We start from the raw sequence: 17,815 nt of genomic DNA, 5'->3' as shown, positions 1-17,815 counted from the left end.
CCCTGGACCTTCTATCTTATGCTTCTCCCTCCCTCCTGTCTTCTCTCCTCAGTTCCTCACTCACCCTGGCCTGTTTTGGGGAGTGGTTTTGCGTTGGAAGTCGTGATTGTTAGTGTGAAAATATCCTCACTCAAACAGTGACAGAACTGAAAACATGGTGGATAGTATTGTCCCTGCAGTTCTTGTCAGTGGGGTCCTGAAATGATGTTATCCTGGCAAATGGAGAAGGGGCCCGGTGACCGGGGCCCTGGCTCTTTGAATTGTCCCACAAAGAGGCTTTCCAAGTTCCCCCTCTGTTCTTTCTCACAGGCTAGTGTTCATATCAGGGGCTCATGCAGGGGTGCCGTGGGGTTTCTGTAGGGGGCTGCCCTTGCAGGGCCAGCTGTGTGGAGAGAGTCTCTCACCCACCCACACACAGATACTTTCCTGCATGGGGCTTGGGCTGGCCTCCCAGCTGCCCCTTCACTCCAGTGCCATCTGATGTGACCCTGTCCGTTGGCCATGTGCCGAGCACTGTTCTAAACTTTACACACAAAGTAAAAGAAAAATTAGTCAAAGCAGAATAATTTTGCCTAAAATAGTCTAAAAGATATATAATTAAAATTACATGATAAAACGTCCCACGATAGAAGGGGCAGCCTGGCTTGGCACTCACGGGGCTGAGGGGGAAGTACAGCAGCCGAGGGGCCCCTGAGACCCCTCCTTGGGAAACCATCTTCCTAGTTTACCCTGCAGGTTGAATGCCAGTAGGATTAGGCAGCCCCAGCAGGACAGGATGCAGCATCCTGTGCCTTGTGGCTGCTCCCCGCCCTCCTGCTGGGATTTGGACCTAGTCAGCAAGTCCAGCACACTCCACTGGTGGGCTTGCCCTAGTTTCCGTGGTGGGCTTTACTTCCAGGTACCTGTGGGAGTCCCCGCCCTGTGCTGAGCTTTCCCAGTCTCCCCCCAAGCTCACCTCCACCATGGTGCTTTCTGCCACCTTGGTGTTACCCCTGGTCCTTGTCCTTCCACAGAGCTACTTCCTCAGCCGAGCCCAGAGCCTGTGTGGCCCCGAGCACAGCGCTGTTCCTGACTCCCTGCGCTGGCTCTGCCACCCCCTGGGTCAGAAGTTTTTCATGGAGCGGAGCTGGTCTGTGAAGTCAACTGCCAAGGAGAGTCTATACTGTGCCCAGAGGAACCCAGGTGAGAATACCTTGGAGCCGTTCAGAATTGGAGAAAGCCATGCGAACCGCTGGTACTACAGAGTTACTGTGCAGCAGACACACGGAGACACGGGTTGTCTCAGTCTTGTTGAGTCTTTGTTTGTTTGTTTGTTTGTTTGAACTGAAGCTCAGGGAGGTTGAGTAACTTGCCTAAGGTCACAAGCCTGATCAGAAATTGTCAGTGGCTAAGCTAGATGTGCAGCTCTGCTCTCTCTGACATTCAGAGCCTATGGTCCTTACATCACACAGTAATAAATTGTGATTAAGCTCCAAGTGTACTCTTAGCCCTTGTTTTGGGCACTTTGGAGACACAAAGGATGTGTGAGGCTTGCTTTCCCTGGCCTCCAGGTCTCTCCTATTAGGAGAGCAGACAGACATATATGGAGAGTTCGGGAACAATAGGTGGCAGGCGGTCATCAATTGCTCAGAGTGGTGACAGGGACGAAGCTTCAGGCATTGGAAGGAGATGCTGGCTTTCTGTCCCTGGCATTTGATAGTGATTGGAGTCGACTCACCCTGCCTTGGAGCAGTAGAGGCTGGTTGGGATTGACTTAGACTTTGAGTGCTCAGTGGCTGTCTGCTTTCTGCTGTACTTTTCCTCCTCTCTCAGACTTGGAGTCTGTGGGGACTGCAGTTACAGGGTGTGTGTGTCACGCATTGGGGGAGTTCGCCATCCTTTTCTTTTTTAAATGATAACTTTATTGCTCAATGTGAGAATTGTATGCAACACCAAAATATAAAGGATGAAAGCAAAAGCAATCCTAAATCTTTCTACCCCACCCCTGCTGGCTAGACATGGACTTCTCAGTGGCTTTGTAGTCTCTGGCTCCAGGCCTTGTTACCTGGAATATGTTCATAAGTGTCCCTCCTTCTCCTGGTCATTAGCTCAAGGCGCACATATCTTCCACATGTGAGGAGAGAGAAGGGGCTGGTGATTGAGGCCTGCCAGTAAAGAAACTTGCTGGTGACAGTCAGCTATCCAAGCATTGCAAGGCCCCATGTCTAGCCAGTTCAGACAGGTCGCCTCTGATGGCAGGTTCCACGACAAAGCTCTGAAAGAACAGGAGCATGTTCTTCATTGTCATGAGTGAGGCAGCAGCTACCACCTTCTCCTCCTTGCCTGGTGGTTCTCCTGAGCCACATGGAGAAGAGACATCCTCTGAGACATTCCATTTTCTGTTTTCTGATCCAACTCCAGCTGACAGCTCCCAATCATAGAGTAGTGAGCACTGTATCAGGAGACACAGCACCCTCCCCCACATGCCCGCCCCACCGGAGCTTATCCAGAACTTCAGTCTTGGGCACTTCAGCCTGGGAGTGAACACTCTCCCCCAGCCTCCAGCTGTTCAGCACAGTAGTTCTGGGCTTTGGGGGAGAAGGGGGATCTGATCCCCATTCACAGGGCATGGCTGTGTTTTGAGTTTCTCTCCATAGACAAAATGGGCTCATAAATGAGCCCCATTTAACCCTCCTTGCCCATCTCTTTTCCAGCCGACCCCATTGCGCAGGTCCACCAGGCCTTCTGCAAGAACCTGCTGGAGCGAGCTATAGAGTCCTTGGTGAAACCTCAGGCCAAAAAGAAGGCTGGAGACCAGGAAGAAGAGAGCTGGTAAAGTCACCAGACAAGTCCCCCTGCCTTAGAAGGCCTGCACTCATAGAGGGAAGCAAGCCCTGGCATCGGGTTGGCAAAGCAATCAAATGACTCCTTTGTATTTAATTTCTCAAAAATGAGAGCCCTGTGTTAACCCTGACCTGGCCTTTCCTCCTAGACCAAGTACGCCTTTTTTTTTTTTTGAGATGGAGTCTCGCTCTGTCACCCAGGCTGGAGTGCGGTGGCATGATCTGAGCTCACTGCAAGCTCTGCCTCCTGGGTTCATGCCATTCTCCTGCCTCAGTCTGCTGAGTAGCTGGGACTACAGGCGCCTGCTGCCACACCTAGCTAATTTTTTTTATTTTTTTGAGACAGAGTCTCACTCTGTTGCCCAGGCTGGAGTGCAGTGGCCGGATCTCAGCTCACTGCAAGCTCCGCCTCCCGGGTTTACGCCATTCTCCTGCCTCAGCCTCCCGAGTAGCTGGGACTACAGGTGCCCGCCACCTCGCCCAGCTAGTTTCTTGTATTTTTTTTTTTTTAGTAGAGATGGGGTTTCACCGTGTTAGCCAGAATGGCCTCGATCTCCTGACCTTGTGATCCGCCCTTCTCGGCCTCCCAAAGTGCTGGGATTACAGGCTTGAGCCACCGCGCCCGGCCTAAATTTTTTTTGTATTTTTAGTAGAGACAGGCTTTCACCATGTTAGCCAGGATGGTCTCGATCTCCTGACCTCGTGATCTGCCTGCCTCGGCCTCCCAAAGTGCTGGGATTACAGGCTTGAGCCACCGTGCCCGGCCTAAATTTTTTTTGTATTTTTAGTAGAGACAGGCTTTCACCATGTTAGCCAGGATGGTCTTGATCTCCTGACCTCGTGATCTGCCTGCCTTGGCCTCCCAAAGTTCTGGGATTACAGGCCTGAGCCACCACGCCCTGCCTTTTTTTTTTTTGAGATGGAATTTCACTCTTGTTGTCCAGGCTAGAGTGCAATGGACCAGTCTCAGCTCACTGCAACCTCCGCCTTCCCGGTTCAAGCGATTCTTCCACCTCAGCCTCCCAAGTAGCTGGGATTACAGGTGCCTGCCACCATGCCCAGCTAACTTTTGTATTTTTAGTAGAGATGAGGTTTCACCATGTCAGTCAGGCTGGTCTCAAACTCCTGACCTCAGGCAGTCTGCCTGCCTCAGCCTCCCAAAGTGCTGAGATTACAGGCATGAGCCACCACGCCTGGCAGGTGCGCCCATTTTTATGTATCCCTTTACCAAGCGGAGTCAGTACTTGGATCAAGTCAGGAATTTCATTAGCTTGCTTTGCTTTCTGGGGTAGGGAGCAGCGGCCTATTGAAAGGGAATAGAAATGAAATGTGACAAACTCAGCAGAAGGCAGACACATCTGGCCTGGACATCTTGGGGACCCAGACCCTCATGGAATGTTCTGGGCAATTTTTGTCTCTGACACACTTACCGAGCACAGTCCTTCTTCCACAGAGTAAGACCTGAGAGGCAGATAGGTGCCAAAGTCACTTTCGTTTTTTGTTATTTTTGTTTGTATTTGGGGGAGGTTTTTGAGACAGTGTCTCACTCTGTCACCCAGGCTGGAGTGTAGTGGCACAATCTTGGCTCACTGCAACCTCTGCCTCCTGGGTTCAAGTGGTTCTCCTGCCTCAGCCTCCCAAGTAGCTAGGATTTCAGGCGCCTGCCACCACGCCTGGCTAATTTTTGTATTTCTTGGTAGAGTCAGAGTTTCACCATTCATCAGGCTGGTCTGGAACTCCTGACCTCAAATGATCTGCCTGCCTTGGCCTCCCAAAGTGCTGGGACTACAGGCGTGAGCCACCATACCCGGCCCCAAAGTCACTTTCCTACAAGGCCCAGATCCTGATTGGGGTGCACCTGAGGAAAGGGGGAGGGGGCAGTTCTGCCTGGGAGATAACAAAACTTTTGGGAAGAGATGACACTGGACTTGGGGCTTAAGGGGAGGAGTGAGGGTAGGCTGTGGGGGATGCTAGGGAAAGGCCTCCAGTAGAGGGAAGAGTGTCAGTGTCAGTGACAGCCCAGAGACACAGAGGAAGGATGCCTGTGGAATACAAAGGGTGCACATAGACAGCGCTTACGTGTGCCTGGGATGACAGGAAAGGGATGGAAATGGCCATTGGGTCTTAGAGCTGGAGAGCTGAGCAGCCAGGTCATGAGGTGGGCCTTGTGTATATGTTTTGATGTACATGGGACCCTCTCTTTTCTTCCTAGTGAATTCTCCAGTGCTCTGGAGTACCTGAAATTACTTCATTCTTTTGTGGACTCTGTGGGGATTGTGAGCCCCCCACTCTCCAGCAGCTCCGTGCTCAAATCCGCCCTGGGTAAGCACCTGCGGGTGGCCCACAGTCTCAGGGTGCCCAGGTCTTCACAGTGCTTTTGCCCCAGGGGTCCAGGGTGTTAGGAGTGCAGATGCCAGCGTCTTCTCTGGATCCCAGGTTCATACCTATGGCCCTCATGTGACCCCAACTCACAGTCACCCCCTCCCAAACAGCACTCAGAGGCAGGAAACTATGGTTTCAGAGAAGTAGGGCAATGGGTGATTGAATGTCTTCCTCAAGCCCTGGCTGTGTGGCCCAGGTGAGGACCCTTAATTCCTAGAAGAACAAGCAACGAGTGGCCCAGGCACCAGGGATGGCAGGGAGTCACCTTTCAGATGCACAGTGGCCCCTGAGGCAGCTCTTGGGCCTTACACTCTTTGTTCTGAAGAGACTTTTCATCTGGGCCTCTCTACCACTCCCCAGCCCCTCATCACCTCAGTGTCACAGCGCAGCCTGCTGACTGGATTGACACCAGGACATTTCTTTGCTTCTGTCCCTAAACTGCCTTCAGGACGATAGCACATCAGCTGCCAACTCTTGGGCTTCTGTGGCCACCTGGGAAGATGGGGATATCAAGCTACCTCTGGTCACTCTCCCTGGGAAGGGAGGGATCCCAGAAAATCAGCCACCCCATCATGATCCCTGACCTGTGGCCTCTGTTTTCAAGTTTAGGGAAGCATGACCATCCCTGCTGGTTTTGTGGGATCACTACTGTCATCATTTTGCAGTTGAGAAAACTAAGGCTGAGAGAAGACTTAAAATACTCTTAACAGGAGCCTGTTCCAGATACCATTTTGAAGATACCATTCTTTATGGCTATTGAAAGCTTAGGTTGTATCCATCTTTTTACTTAAAAACAACACTGCAGTGAACATCTGTGTTAAACTTTTTTCTCTCTTTAAGCCAATTTCATTATGACAGACTGCCAAAAATGGGATTACTAGCTTAACGGGAGTGAACTTTTTTTTTTTTGAGACGGAGTCTTGCTCTTGTTCTTGTTGCCCAGGCTAGAGGGCAATGGCGCGATCTCGCCCACTGCAACCTCCACCCCGCTGGGGTTCAAGCGATTCTCTTGCCTCAGCCTCCCTAGTAGCTGGGATTACAGGCGCCCACCACCGTGCCTGGCTAATTTTTTTGTGTATTTTTAGTAGAGAGGGGGTTTCACCATGTTGGCCAGGCTGGTCTCAAACTCCTGACCTCAGGTGATCCACCTGCCTCAGCCTCCCAAAATGCTGTGATTACAGACATGAACCACCGCGCCCAGCCAGGAGTGAACATTTTTAAGGCTCTTGACACATATTGCCAAACACTTTGCATGATTGCGCTGGTTTATTCCCCTCCCCCCGAGTCCTGGGTGTGGGAGCCCAGAGGCTATTGGCCCGTTCCCAGCAGGCAAAGATGTTACCCACCTCCTAGGAAGGAAGTGTAGCAGCCTCTGAGCGCCACAGGTCTCATTTCTGTGGGTGTTGGAGTACGTTTGGTGCTGTTCCCCTCTAGGTCCAGACATCATCTGTCGGTGGTGGACGTCTGCAATCACTGTGGCCATCAGCTGGCTCCAGGGAGACGATGCAGCTGTACGCTCTCATTTTACCAAAGTAGAACGCATCCCCAAGGCCCTGGAAGTGACAGAGTGCGTAACCCTCCTTGGCCACTCACTTGCTTCTCTCCAGGGGAATCTTATTTGAGTTAGCAGGAGCAAGCTGGACTGGGTGGGCACGTTGGGGTGAAGGGTCAGGACTGCATGACAGGTGGGTGGCTAGAAAAGTCGAGGGTGAGGGCACCATGGAGAACTCAGTTTGGCCCAGCAGGTCCTCTGTGCAAGTGTCCTGCTCTGCACAACACGACAGTTGTCCCAGCAGCTGTTAGCACTGCCTCCAGGTCCTCCTCCCTGCAGCCTTCATGACGCCACAGGCTGAAAAGAAGAGACAAGAGCACTGTGGCTCCCAGCATCTTCAGAAGCTTCGTGGTGGAGGCAGGCATTGGTGGTTCACAATCAGTGCAGAGAGGCCACCGTTGCCCCCAAAACTCATGTGCACTGGAGCATCCTGCCCCTGTGTGCCAGCATTTTACCCACTTTCCTTCCAGCCACCTCCAGCCCCACCATCAACCCTGGCAACCTTGTCCTGTAACTAAAATAACCTTTAGCACATGGCATAACCAGAGAGCTTTTGACATTCCTCTTTGGAGATTCATGTCTGCATCTTGGGGGCATTCAGCACTTAGTGATGGGCAGCCCTGCCTGCTGACTCCCCAGCTGTTTCTAATTGGATCTGAGTGTTCTTTTTTTTTTTTTTTTTTTTTTTTTGAGACGGAGTCTGGCTCTGTCGCCCAGGCTGGAGTGCAGTGGCCGGATCTCAGCTCACTGCAAGCTCCGCCTCCCGGGTTCACACCATTCTCCTGCCTCAGCCTCCGGAGTAGTTGGGACTACAGGCGCCCGCCACCTCCCCCGGCTAGTTTTTTGTATTTTTTAGTAGAGACGGGGTTTCACCGTGTCAGCCAGGATGGTCTCGATCTCCTGACCTCGTGATCCGCCCGTCTCGGCCTCCCAAAGTGCTGGGATTACAGGCTTGAGCCACCGCGCCCGGCCCTGGATCTGAGTGTTCTAAGAGAAACTGTAAAATGCTCCAGGACAGAAAGGCCCCACGAGGTCCTAGCCTTAGAGCCAAGGCTGTAGCATTTCCTATCAAGCAGACTCTTAACCAGCGCACAGGAAGTTGCTTAGAAGAGCGAGTATACACAGACTTAAAGTCCTGTGTTCCCTGAAGTAGATGTGACATCCTAATTGCATTGAAGTAGCCCCATTTTTAAGCACTCTTAACTAGGTAAGCACCCAGCCCTGTGTAGCATTCCACCTGTATGTGTGTCTCCCCCAGTCAATCTGCCTGAGGACACTGAGGCTCAGCAGGTAAGTTGTCCAAAGTCATCTCACTCCTGAGCAGCAGAGCTGCCATGGACAGCCAAAACACCCCTGCAGGCACTGGTGCCTCCTGGATTCACTTACGCCTGGGTCCCTCTGCTCTTCAGGGACTAGGATGCTATGAGACCCTCCTCCATCCCTAGCCTCCCCTTCCACTCCCAGTGTGCTCTACAGAAAGAAGCTAAGTTTCTCCAGAGAGTTTAATACCACATATCTGGGAGGGTGGTCCCTTAAAGAACGGGTACAACATCTTATTGTGGCCAGTTTATAGGTAAGGAAACTGAGGCACACATGTTGGAATGACTTATCTTGGGTGGCTTCTTAGCAGCAGACGTGATGGTGAATCCTGTGTCTCTGACTTCCAGCATTGAATGAAGGTGCTACAGGGTGTGGCGCTCACCCTAGCTCAGGGCTGGCATTTCAGGTCTGGAGCCATAGTGGCAGCACTGCATTCAGTAGATGCACATGTCATATCAGTGTGGGGCGTGGCGGTCACTGGCTTGGGCCCCTCTGCCTGTCACGCGGGTAACACATAGCGACCTGCCTCTCGACTCCCTATCACTGCTGCAGGAGCCCCCTGGTGAAGGCCGTCTTCCATGCCTGCAGAGCCATGCATGCTTCACTCCCTGGGAAAGCAGATGGGCAGCAGAGTTCCTTCTGCCATTGCGAGAGGGCCAGCGGCCACCTATGGAGCAGCCTCAACGTCAGCGGGACCACCTCTGACCCTGCCCTCAACCACGTGAGTGGGGCCTGAGCTGGCCCTGGGGGAGGTGCTCTGCACTGGTTTATGAGAACACTCCCACTCACCTCATGCTGACCCCGAAAGTGGGGCCATCCAAGAGACAGAGAAACCAGGACAGCAGCCCCCTTTCAAAAAAAGTTACAGCCTATTGGCCTAGGTGGACTGCCTTTTCAGCCTTTTCAGGCAAGCGTGTTTCTACCTGCACCTTTCTTTTTTTTTTTTTTTTTTTTTTGAGATGGAGTCTCGCTCTGTCGCCCAGGCTGGAGTGCAGTGGCGCGATCTCGGCTCACTGCAAGCTCCGCCTCCCGGGTTCACGCCATTCTCCTGCCTCAGCCTCCCGAGTAGCTGGGACTACAGGCGCCCACAACCGTGCCCGGCTAATTTTTTGTATTTTTACTAGAGACGGGGTTTCACCGTGGTCTCGATCTCCTGACCTTGTGATCCGCCCGCCTCGGCCTCCCAAAGTGCTGGGATTACAGGCGTGAGCCACCGCGCCCGGCCTCTACCTGCACCTTTCTTAGGCTCCCAGAGTCCCAGGTCCTGCTGGCCCATAGCCTCTGTAAATCCAGGTACACCCCAGCTGTCCAGGGGTTCACCCTGCATTTGCTCCAGCAGTTTGCATGACTTCCCAGGCCTCTGCAGGCAGCCTTGGAGTGGACCCCTGCCCCCTTGGGCACACAAACAGAGCTGAAGACCACCCTGGGCACCTCCCTGGCTGGCTGTACACCTCCTGGCGGGCAGCTGCGGTGCATTGTAGTTGCATTGCATGTTCTGGTGGTACCCATGCAATGTTTCCACAGTGCATTACAGAGGCCTGCCTGGCCCTCGAGAGCCTGCCCATCGTGCCCTGACCGAAGGCCCGATCACTTGGGGGAGGGGATCCTGATAGAGGGCACTGCTGCCACTGTTGGGACTTAAGTCACAGCCATCCCAGGAAACAGAGGAGGGCACCCAGCTGGAAGTGGAGCATCACCTGGTCTCCTGAGGAACATGTCCTTAACTCCACAGTAGGAGGGACAGGGAGAGTCCTAGAGATTCAGATTCTCAGCCACTCCCTGGGGTTTGGTCTCAGCTGGCTAGGCTAGTAGTACTTCAAGCTAGATATTGTCAGTGGACCTGGGCACTGGGAAGAACCCAGGACAGCGTGCCAGCCCCTATAGGGACAGGCAGTGTGCAGAAAAGGCCCCAACTGGCTGGGCGCGGTGGCTCACACCTGTAATCCCAGCACTTTGGGAAGCTGAGGTGGGCAGATACCTGAGGTCAGGAGTTCCAAGACCAGCCTGGCCAACATGGTGAAACCCCTTTTGTACTAAAAATACAAAAATTAACCAGGTGTGGTGGCATATATCTGTAATCCCAGCTACTCAGGAGGCTGAGGCAGAAGAATTGCTTGAACCCGGGAGGTAGAGGTTGCGGTGAGCCAAGATCGTGCCACTGCACTCCAGCCTGGGTAACAGAGCGAGACTCCATCTTTTAAAAAATACGGGGTGGGGGGCAAATGCCCTGGGCTGCCAAGACCAAAGGCAGATGGCGAGCCACATCTCAGCTTCTCTTTCGGGCTTTGCATTAGTCTCTTCCATATTTATCTTCATGAGAGAACCAAACAGTACAGGCTCAGTTTGGGGAATGAGAGGCTTGCAGCCACCCTTTGGACCAGGGTTCCTTGATAGCAGCTCTGTGGTAGGAGAGTGAGCTTAGAAGACGAGCCCATGCAGCCTGATGGCCCTCAGAGGGCAGAATCCAGCCATAGGCTTGCTGCCCCCGTGTCCACAGGCACTCCTGCAGCATGCACAGCTTAGAAGCGCCAGGTTTTGTTTGAGGAGAGGGATCCTTATCCACGTCGCCTTGAAGCACACAACAGCCAGAAAACAGTGTAGGCAAGGATCAAGGTCTCGTGCTGGGACAGGGCAGGGTCTTCCCCAGGCCCAGTGTCTTGGGAAGGAGGAAAGCCAGGGCTAGGTGAGATGAGGCTTGGCCTGAGGGAGTTCATCTGGACCGGCGGGCTACTTGCGGCCCATCTCAACAAGGACTCGCTGCTCCTCACTGCTTGGTGTCGTGCTGGTGTGCCATTGCAAGCCAGGTGGGCAGCCTAGCCCCGTAGGTAGTGGGCGGAGAGTATGCATGGCCCACATGCAGTACCTTCTCATATGACACAGCAGCCCTGTGGTGGTGCCATTTCCATTTTTTTGGATGAAGAAACAGACTCAGAGAGACTAAGTCCTATGCCAGGGTCATGTAGCTAGTAAGTGGCAGAGCCAGGTCAGTCAGCCTAGTCCCCAAGCACTAAACCATTCTGTGGTTGTCTTCTGAGACACCTGTCTTCCTCTCCCCCTCCTCCTCCTCCTTCCCCCAGCCCCATCTCCAAGCTCTGTTGCCACTTCAGGCTTTTCCTTGGCACCTAGTGGGTATCTCAGCCTCCTAGCCAGCCATGGTGGAGCTCCCATGGGGTGGGAGAACCTGGGTTTGATTTTTGCCCCTGCCACCTGCCTGTGCTGTGTCCCTTATACAAGCTGCTGTCTCTGTCAGAGCCTTGCTTTCTCATCTGCAGAATGGAGAGGGCTTGTCTCCCACCTCCTGGGGCCGTGGAAGGGACTGGTTCTCCCCTGAGCTGTTCCCTCACGTCCTGCGGAGTTCGCCAGGCTCTGGGGCTCTCCACTTCCTCCCAGAGCTGCTGAGTGTTGGTCTTGGGGGAAGCCTGGTAGGTGCTGGGATCCTTGCCTCAGGGATGGGCCAGTCACCTGTTCCCCCTTTCTCGTGGCTGACCCCACAGGTGGTCCAGCTGCTCACCTGTGACCTGCTACTGTCGCTACGGACAACGCTCTGGCAAAAGCAGGCCAGTGCCAGCCAGGCTGTGGGAGAGACCTACCACGCATCAGGCGCTGAACTGGCGGGCTTCCAGCGGGACCTGGGCAGCCTGCGCAGGCTGGCACACAGCTTCCGCCCAGCGTACCGCAAGGTGAGGCCCAGCTGGCTGGTGGGGCAGGGCAGATTGGAGCCTGTGGGGCCTGAGCCCAGAACCCAGCATGGGCACCAGCGCATGGTGGTGGAGTTGGCCCTCTGAGGTCAGCCTGGTGACCTGTCGAGCACCTGCTTGGCTCATGCCCAACACTGGGCTAGGCGCCATGTGTCCCTGTGTTCAGCACACGTTGGTTGAGTGCCTGCTGTGTGCCTGGCCCCGGAGCTCAGCAGGGAGCAGGCCACACTTTGCCGCCACAGACAGGGGCCAGCAGGGAGCTGTGCCTCCCCAGGCACATGCTGAGTGGGAGGGCTCTGAGGGCAATGGCGGCAAGTCAGGGCTCCTGGCCCGGTCCCAAGCTCCGCTTTGACTTTCATAACTGTTGGCAAAGTGACAATTTCTCTAGAACCGCACTTAAAGGGAAATTCACTCTCTTTTTCATAGTAAGTAGAGGCTTCGGTTCTGTTGCTGGGTAACATCCTCTTGGCAATGGCCACATGATCTGAACTAAGTCAGAGGAAAGGTCTATGACTGGGCTTGCCGGGCTCCAGCCATTTCCATTTTTGTTTATTTTTATTGCTACATAATTTATTCAACATATTTGTACCTATATTTTTTTCTAAAAATTTGTGTGAGATGACTCAGAAGTGTCATTGAGGGGGCACAGGCTGGGCTGGAAGGAGACGGCCTCAGAGCGAGGCTGCTGCCGTGGAGCCTGATATTCAGCCCCCACACCCATCACCCTGAGGTTCTGTGGGACCCACACGGTTGCACTGGGCCGCTGTGTGCAGCGAGCCAAGACAGACACAGCAGACAGTATCATCAGAGAGCCATTCCTTACTATGGAAAAGAAGGCATGTACCCCAAGGCCTGGGGTGGTACCCCTGCCTCCTGGAGCCCCCTCTGGTCAGCCCTCCGGTCTGCTTACAGCATGGCTGGCAACAATGGCCTTTTTTTTTTTTTTTTTTTTTTTTTTTTTTTTTTTAATTAGATGGGGTCTTGCTGTGTGCCCCAGGCTGGTCTCAAACCCCTAGCCTCAAGCTATCCTCCTGCATCCACCTCCCAAAGTGCTGGGATTACAGGTGTGAGCCACCTCGCCTGGTCCAAAGGCCTCCTCTTAAATACCATTTCCATTCTGCTTCTCCCTGCTGAGAGCCCATCAGTGGCTCCCCATTGCCTACCAGGACCAGAATCCACTTGGCAGCACTGAAGACCCTCCCTGAAGACTGAGATATAAAGGCATCAAAAAGAGCTTGAGATTTTAAGAAATGGCAGACCTCGGCCTTGCCCTTCACCCACCAGTGGCTCATACCTAAGCGCTGCAGACTTTACCTGCACACCTCTAGACTCTGTTCCTTTCTAAAGATACAGAAAGAGGATACCAAACCTCTCTGGTACCAGCCCAACTGTCCCTCCTCACCCCTCTGTCCCTGTCACACCTGTCCTTTTGTCAAACTTGAAGCAGCCTCCAGGGCCTTGGGGCTTCACCCAGGACACTTGTCTGCCAGCCCCACAAGGTACATCCAGGGCTTTCTTGTCACCAGTTGGGAAAAGCAGGCCTTTTGCCTCTTTCGCCTCTCGCCTCTCGTCCTGCTCCTGCTGTTCAGCCAGGTTTCCAGCCTGGCTCACGGTCAGAGTAGGGGACAACAAAGTTCACTTTTCAGGGGTGAGCAAGGCAAGTTGGTGTGGGAAGGGATGTTATCAGGTGGCAGGCGAGATGGCTCAGGGAGAACTACCCTGGGCATAGACAGGTGGGGACCAGGGGTATGAGGGATGTCACCCCGGCGCCTCCCCAGGTGTTCCTGCACGAAGCAACTGTGCGCCTGATGGCAGGAGCCAGCCCCACCCGCACCCACCAGCTGCTGGAACACAGCCTGCGGCGGCGCACCACACAGAGCGCCAAGCACGGTGAGTCCACCACTCCCCAGCTCACAGGCTGGGCTGGGCCCTAACCCCTGGGAAGAGAGGAGGGAAGGGGCCAGCCCAACTCCCACACCTGGCAGCGGTGCCCAGCACACCTCGCCTGAGAATGAAAGAAGCCTGGGGCCGCCCTTGGTGGGCTGCAGGGGTTGGGGTGGTCATGGGTCATGCTCTGCTCAGGGAAGGAGGGTTGGGGTGGCGTCCCCACACAGGCGCACGCATCGAGCCAGGTCATGTGGGTCCATCTCAGTCCCACCATGGGCTGGCTGTGAGAGGCTGGACAAATCCACTTCTTTTCCATGGATTGGGTGGGGCAGCAGACCCCACCTCCCAGGATGGGTGTCAGTGTTCAGTGAATGAGTCTAGATAACGCCAAGGAACAGCACCGGCTTCATGGCAGACTCTCGGTTCTGACACACATCTCCTTCCCACAGGAGAGGTGGATGCCTGGCCTGGCCAGCGAGAGCGGGCCACCGCCATCCTGCTGGCCTGCCGCCACCTGCCCCTCTCCTTCCTCTCCTCCCCGGGCCAGCGGGCAGTGCTACTGGCCGAGGCTGCCCGCACCCTGGAGAAGGTGGGTGACCGGCGCTCCTGCAACGACTGCCAGCAGATGATTGTCAAGCTGGGTGGTGGCACTGCTATTGCCGCCTCCTGACCACCAGGCTCAGCCCACCCCTCCACTTCTCTCTCGGTTCCTCTCTCCCCCAGCATCCTCCCACTGAGAGAGGTGGGGAGGAGCCTTGTCATCTTAGCTGTCACCTGCCGAGGCTTCTGGGCCACCTCAGGCCAGCAGGCCCCTGGGCAGAGCCCCTTAAAGCTGCTGTCACTAGATGCCCATGGTCCAGGGCCTGGTGGGCATAAGAGGAAAGGTAGCAGGGCAGAAACTGGGCAGCTCTGACTTGATAGCAGCAGGGGGAGCTCCCAAGCTGCCAAGCCCCTGCCTCCAGCCTTCCTGAGTTTCTCTCTCCTGAACCCTACTCTCTCCTTTTTGCTTCCTCAGTTTTTATCAGGCTTCCTCTGGGGGACAGCAGTCTCTGAGCACCAGGGAGCAGTTGCCCTCAGGCCCGTGCCCGGCATGCCCTCCCCCCTTTTTATACCAATGTTTTCTACCAGTGTGCTTGGGTTTGCCATGATGCGAGGCTGAGTTGCTGTAGCGTCTTGATTCTCTCCCTGGGTCTACGTTCCCTCCCCTGTGGCTGGCTGAGCCTGCTCATTGTTTTTCCTTTTATTACACAGGACATCCAGGGGAGGAGGGGGCCCAGCCCTGGGAGGCTGGTGGGAGGCAGGGGGTAGGCCTGCAGATGGATGAAATAATGTCAGCATTTTTTAATTTTTTAAAAAAATAAATGGTATCTTATTTAATTGTCCTGTTCCTTCCCACTCCCCGCCTCCTAGGATGTCAGCCCAAGCTCAGGTTGGGCCCAGGGAGCTGGGAGAAATGAAGCCACCCATTGGGACTGGGGACCAGGTGCCTTCAGCATGGCTTCTAGGTTCCCTCCTCCCCTACCCCAGCTCCCACTTCCACAGTACAGACTGTCCCCAACTTAACAATGGTTCAACTTCAACCATGTTTCAACTTTACAGTTGGTCTTTTGGGGTATTAAATGAATTTTTTACTTATGATATTTTCGTTTATGATGGGTTTATCAGGAAGTAACCCCATGGTAAGTTGCATATCTGTATATTTTTATCACTAATTCTTGACCCAAAAATAAACCAGGGCGGCAAGGACCAACCCCTAATCCCTCCCCAGCGGCAAGCCCTTCTTTTCAGAGTGGGCAGAGGGTTGCCTATGGTGGGCACTAGGAATGAGGTCCCCTGCCTTGATGTGTGTCCTAGGAGAAAAAGTCCTACTTTTCTGGACCCCCTGGTGCAGCACCTCCCAGAGACTGTTTCTCCCAGGGCCTCCTGAGTGACAAGGGTCCTGCCTCCCTGTGCCTCGTCCTCAGGCTGGTTGTAGCAGAGGATGGGCAGGTGCCCCAGCACAGACTGGGGGGTGCTCACAACAGGGCCACCTCGATGCAGGCTGGAATGTTGTCCCTGGGGTGTGCTTGGACCCCACCTGCTTGCTTTTTCTCCTGCCCCTCCCCTACTCTCACTGTAATTTATGGACCCTGCCCACCTGCGTGTTGTGTGTATGTCCTGTGCCTTTTCTCACTGTTGTTTGGGGGTGGGAGAGGGTGGTTTTTCACTGAAAAGGGGGATACACCTATGGCTTCTTTGATGTTCAGTCAGTCACCGTGTCCCAGACATAGGTTATTCAATAAACACAGATTGGTACCACCCAGCACAAGGTGTGTGAGGGTCTGTAGTGCGACTGCTGTGGTGTCCAGCCAAGGGGCTGCGTGACTTGGCAGGCAGTGGGCCAGGGACTGAGGGCAGCCCCCCAACTGCTGAGAGGGCCCCTGGCCTCAGTCTAATGGGCCTCCCTTGCCCACCTTCTGTGCGGTGCCTGGCACACCCTCCAGCCTGGGATAAAAGGGCTGTGGGTGGCACTTCAGGGGTCACAAGTCACTGTATCCAGGTTCCAGCTTGTTCCCTGGATGTAATGCTGGCTGGCTGACAGATTTGGGGTGCTGACCATCTCCCCCACTGGGTAAGCTGCTCTTTAGTTTCTCCCTCCCTAAAGGCAGTGACCCTCTGAGCCAGGAGGCTCACTGGCCCACAAGTCAGATCCAAGTCCAGGTCCCGTGCTTCCCAGCTGGGTCACCTTGGGCAGGACCTGGCCTCAGTCTCCACTTCCACTTGTGCAGAATTGGGAAGCCAAGCCCAGCCATGAACTGCAGCTCCACAGGCTTGTGTGCCAGGACTGAGTGATGGCATGCAAGTTTACAGCAAGTGTCTTGTGTGGCTGGTGAGGCCAGGCTTGGCGTAAGCCACACCAGGGGGAGGACCACAGCCTGGGATGGGCCTCGTCACAAGAGGAGTCAGGATGGGACTGAGCATGGGGCTGAATCTCTTCAGCTATGAGCCACGTCCTTCTCTGAAGGGTAGTCACAGCAGGCTACACTGCCCTGAGGAGCAGAACAGCCCAGTGAGGCCCAGTTGCTGGTCCCGTGCATGGCTCCATCATTTTCAGGGATGGCCACTGCCCACAGCCTGGGCCTGGCTCCACTGGGATGGAGATCCGGGGCCCTAGGGACTGAGAATGGGCAGGGGGGATTGCCCACGCAGCACAGCCCAGCCACGGGGTGTGTCATGTGTTGGGGGGCAGGGGATGGGAGGTGGGGTGAGAAGGAACCAGATTCCTTTGTGATTCTGTGTAGGCACCATGACTCAGCCCCCACCCTCCTCCTCCAGCTCTGCACAGCTGTGGGACTGGGGCAGGACCGTGGGCCCAGGGCTCTGTCCTGGTGCTTCTAGGCCTTGGTTTCCTTAACAGCCTAAAGGGACAGGGAGGGACCCTTCAAGTGGCAGGAGCGGAGACCAGGCCTGGTGGGTTCTGGGGCCTTGGGGCAGCCCAGCCAGCAGAAGGAAAGCTCCAGACTGTTTATATATACCCTGGGAACAGGGAACCCTCCCTCCCAACCAAACTGCCTGTTCCTTGCCATTCCAGCCGATTCACAGCAATCCAGGAGGGTCCTAACCTGGGAGTCTGCTGGGTGACCTTGGGCAAGCTACTTAGGTCTCAAAACCCGAATTTCCTCCTCTGTAAAGACACACCTCCCTTGAGGCTCTTGTGAATTTCATGAGAAAGGCCAACAAATGGTGGCCATTGTTCTTGAAACAGTACACCACACTTCAGGTACTCGGGAGGGAAACAGACCCGTCTGGGTGGCTTTGCTGAGGTCACACACCTTAACCAGCCACAGCCCTGGCCCCCAACCTCCCCAGCGTTACCTGGCACAGAGGAGCTCTGTGGATGGTGCACGCAGGCTGCTAGCAGTGCTCTGGGCCACAGCCAGGTGCCGCAAGCCCTCCCGAAGGGGCACTGCCAGGGCCCCTGCTCCAGCTTTTCCCCCATTTCCTTCAGAGAAGCTCCTGGGAGGAGGCGCCCCCAACCGGAGCACCAGATGTCCACACAGCCCACACCCATTAAGGGGGGTTGCCCGGGGCCAATCTGGCCAAGCGACCTGCAGGCCAGGGGCCGGCCCACAGCCAATGGTCAGTGAGCATCAGCCAGGTTCAGCTAACTCAAG

General features: G+C 54.8%; 1 protein-coding gene across 13 annotated transcripts in view; it reads left to right on the top strand.

Annotated features, from left to right (window-relative positions):
• Positions 1–15,963, top strand: part of SREBF2 (sterol regulatory element binding transcription factor 2) — a 79,528-nt gene extending 63,565 nt beyond the window's left edge. For 3 of the 13 annotated variants that reach the window (XM_015150475.3, XM_077949470.1, XM_028827651.2), the window contains exons 12-19: positions 1,014–1,182; positions 2,694–2,811; positions 5,035–5,144; positions 6,639–6,771; positions 8,629–8,797; positions 11,571–11,756; positions 13,553–13,664; positions 14,111–15,963. In XM_015150475.3, coding sequence (XP_015005961.3) covers positions 1,014–1,182; positions 2,694–2,811; positions 5,035–5,144; positions 6,639–6,771; positions 8,629–8,797; positions 11,571–11,756; positions 13,553–13,664; positions 14,111–14,331 — 1,218 coding nt within the window. In that variant the 3' untranslated portion in view covers positions 14,332–15,963. Of the gene's footprint in view, positions 1–1,013; positions 1,183–2,693; positions 2,812–5,034; positions 5,145–6,638; positions 6,800–8,594; positions 8,829–11,466; positions 11,804–13,420; positions 13,665–14,110 lie in introns of all 13 variants that reach the window. The other 10 variants (XR_013398944.1, XR_013398945.1, XR_013398943.1 and 7 more) reach the window with 10 other exon arrangements.
• The last annotated feature ends 1,852 nt before the right edge of the window (positions 15,964–17,815 follow it).

This window comes from Macaca mulatta, chromosome 10 (assembly GCF_049350105.2).
Source record: "Macaca mulatta isolate MMU2019108-1 chromosome 10, T2T-MMU8v2.0, whole genome shotgun sequence".
NCBI lineage: Eukaryota > Metazoa > Chordata > Mammalia > Primates > Cercopithecidae > Macaca > Macaca mulatta.
Note: the sequence above shows the minus strand (reverse complement) of the source record. Positions and strands in the feature narration are given on the sequence as shown.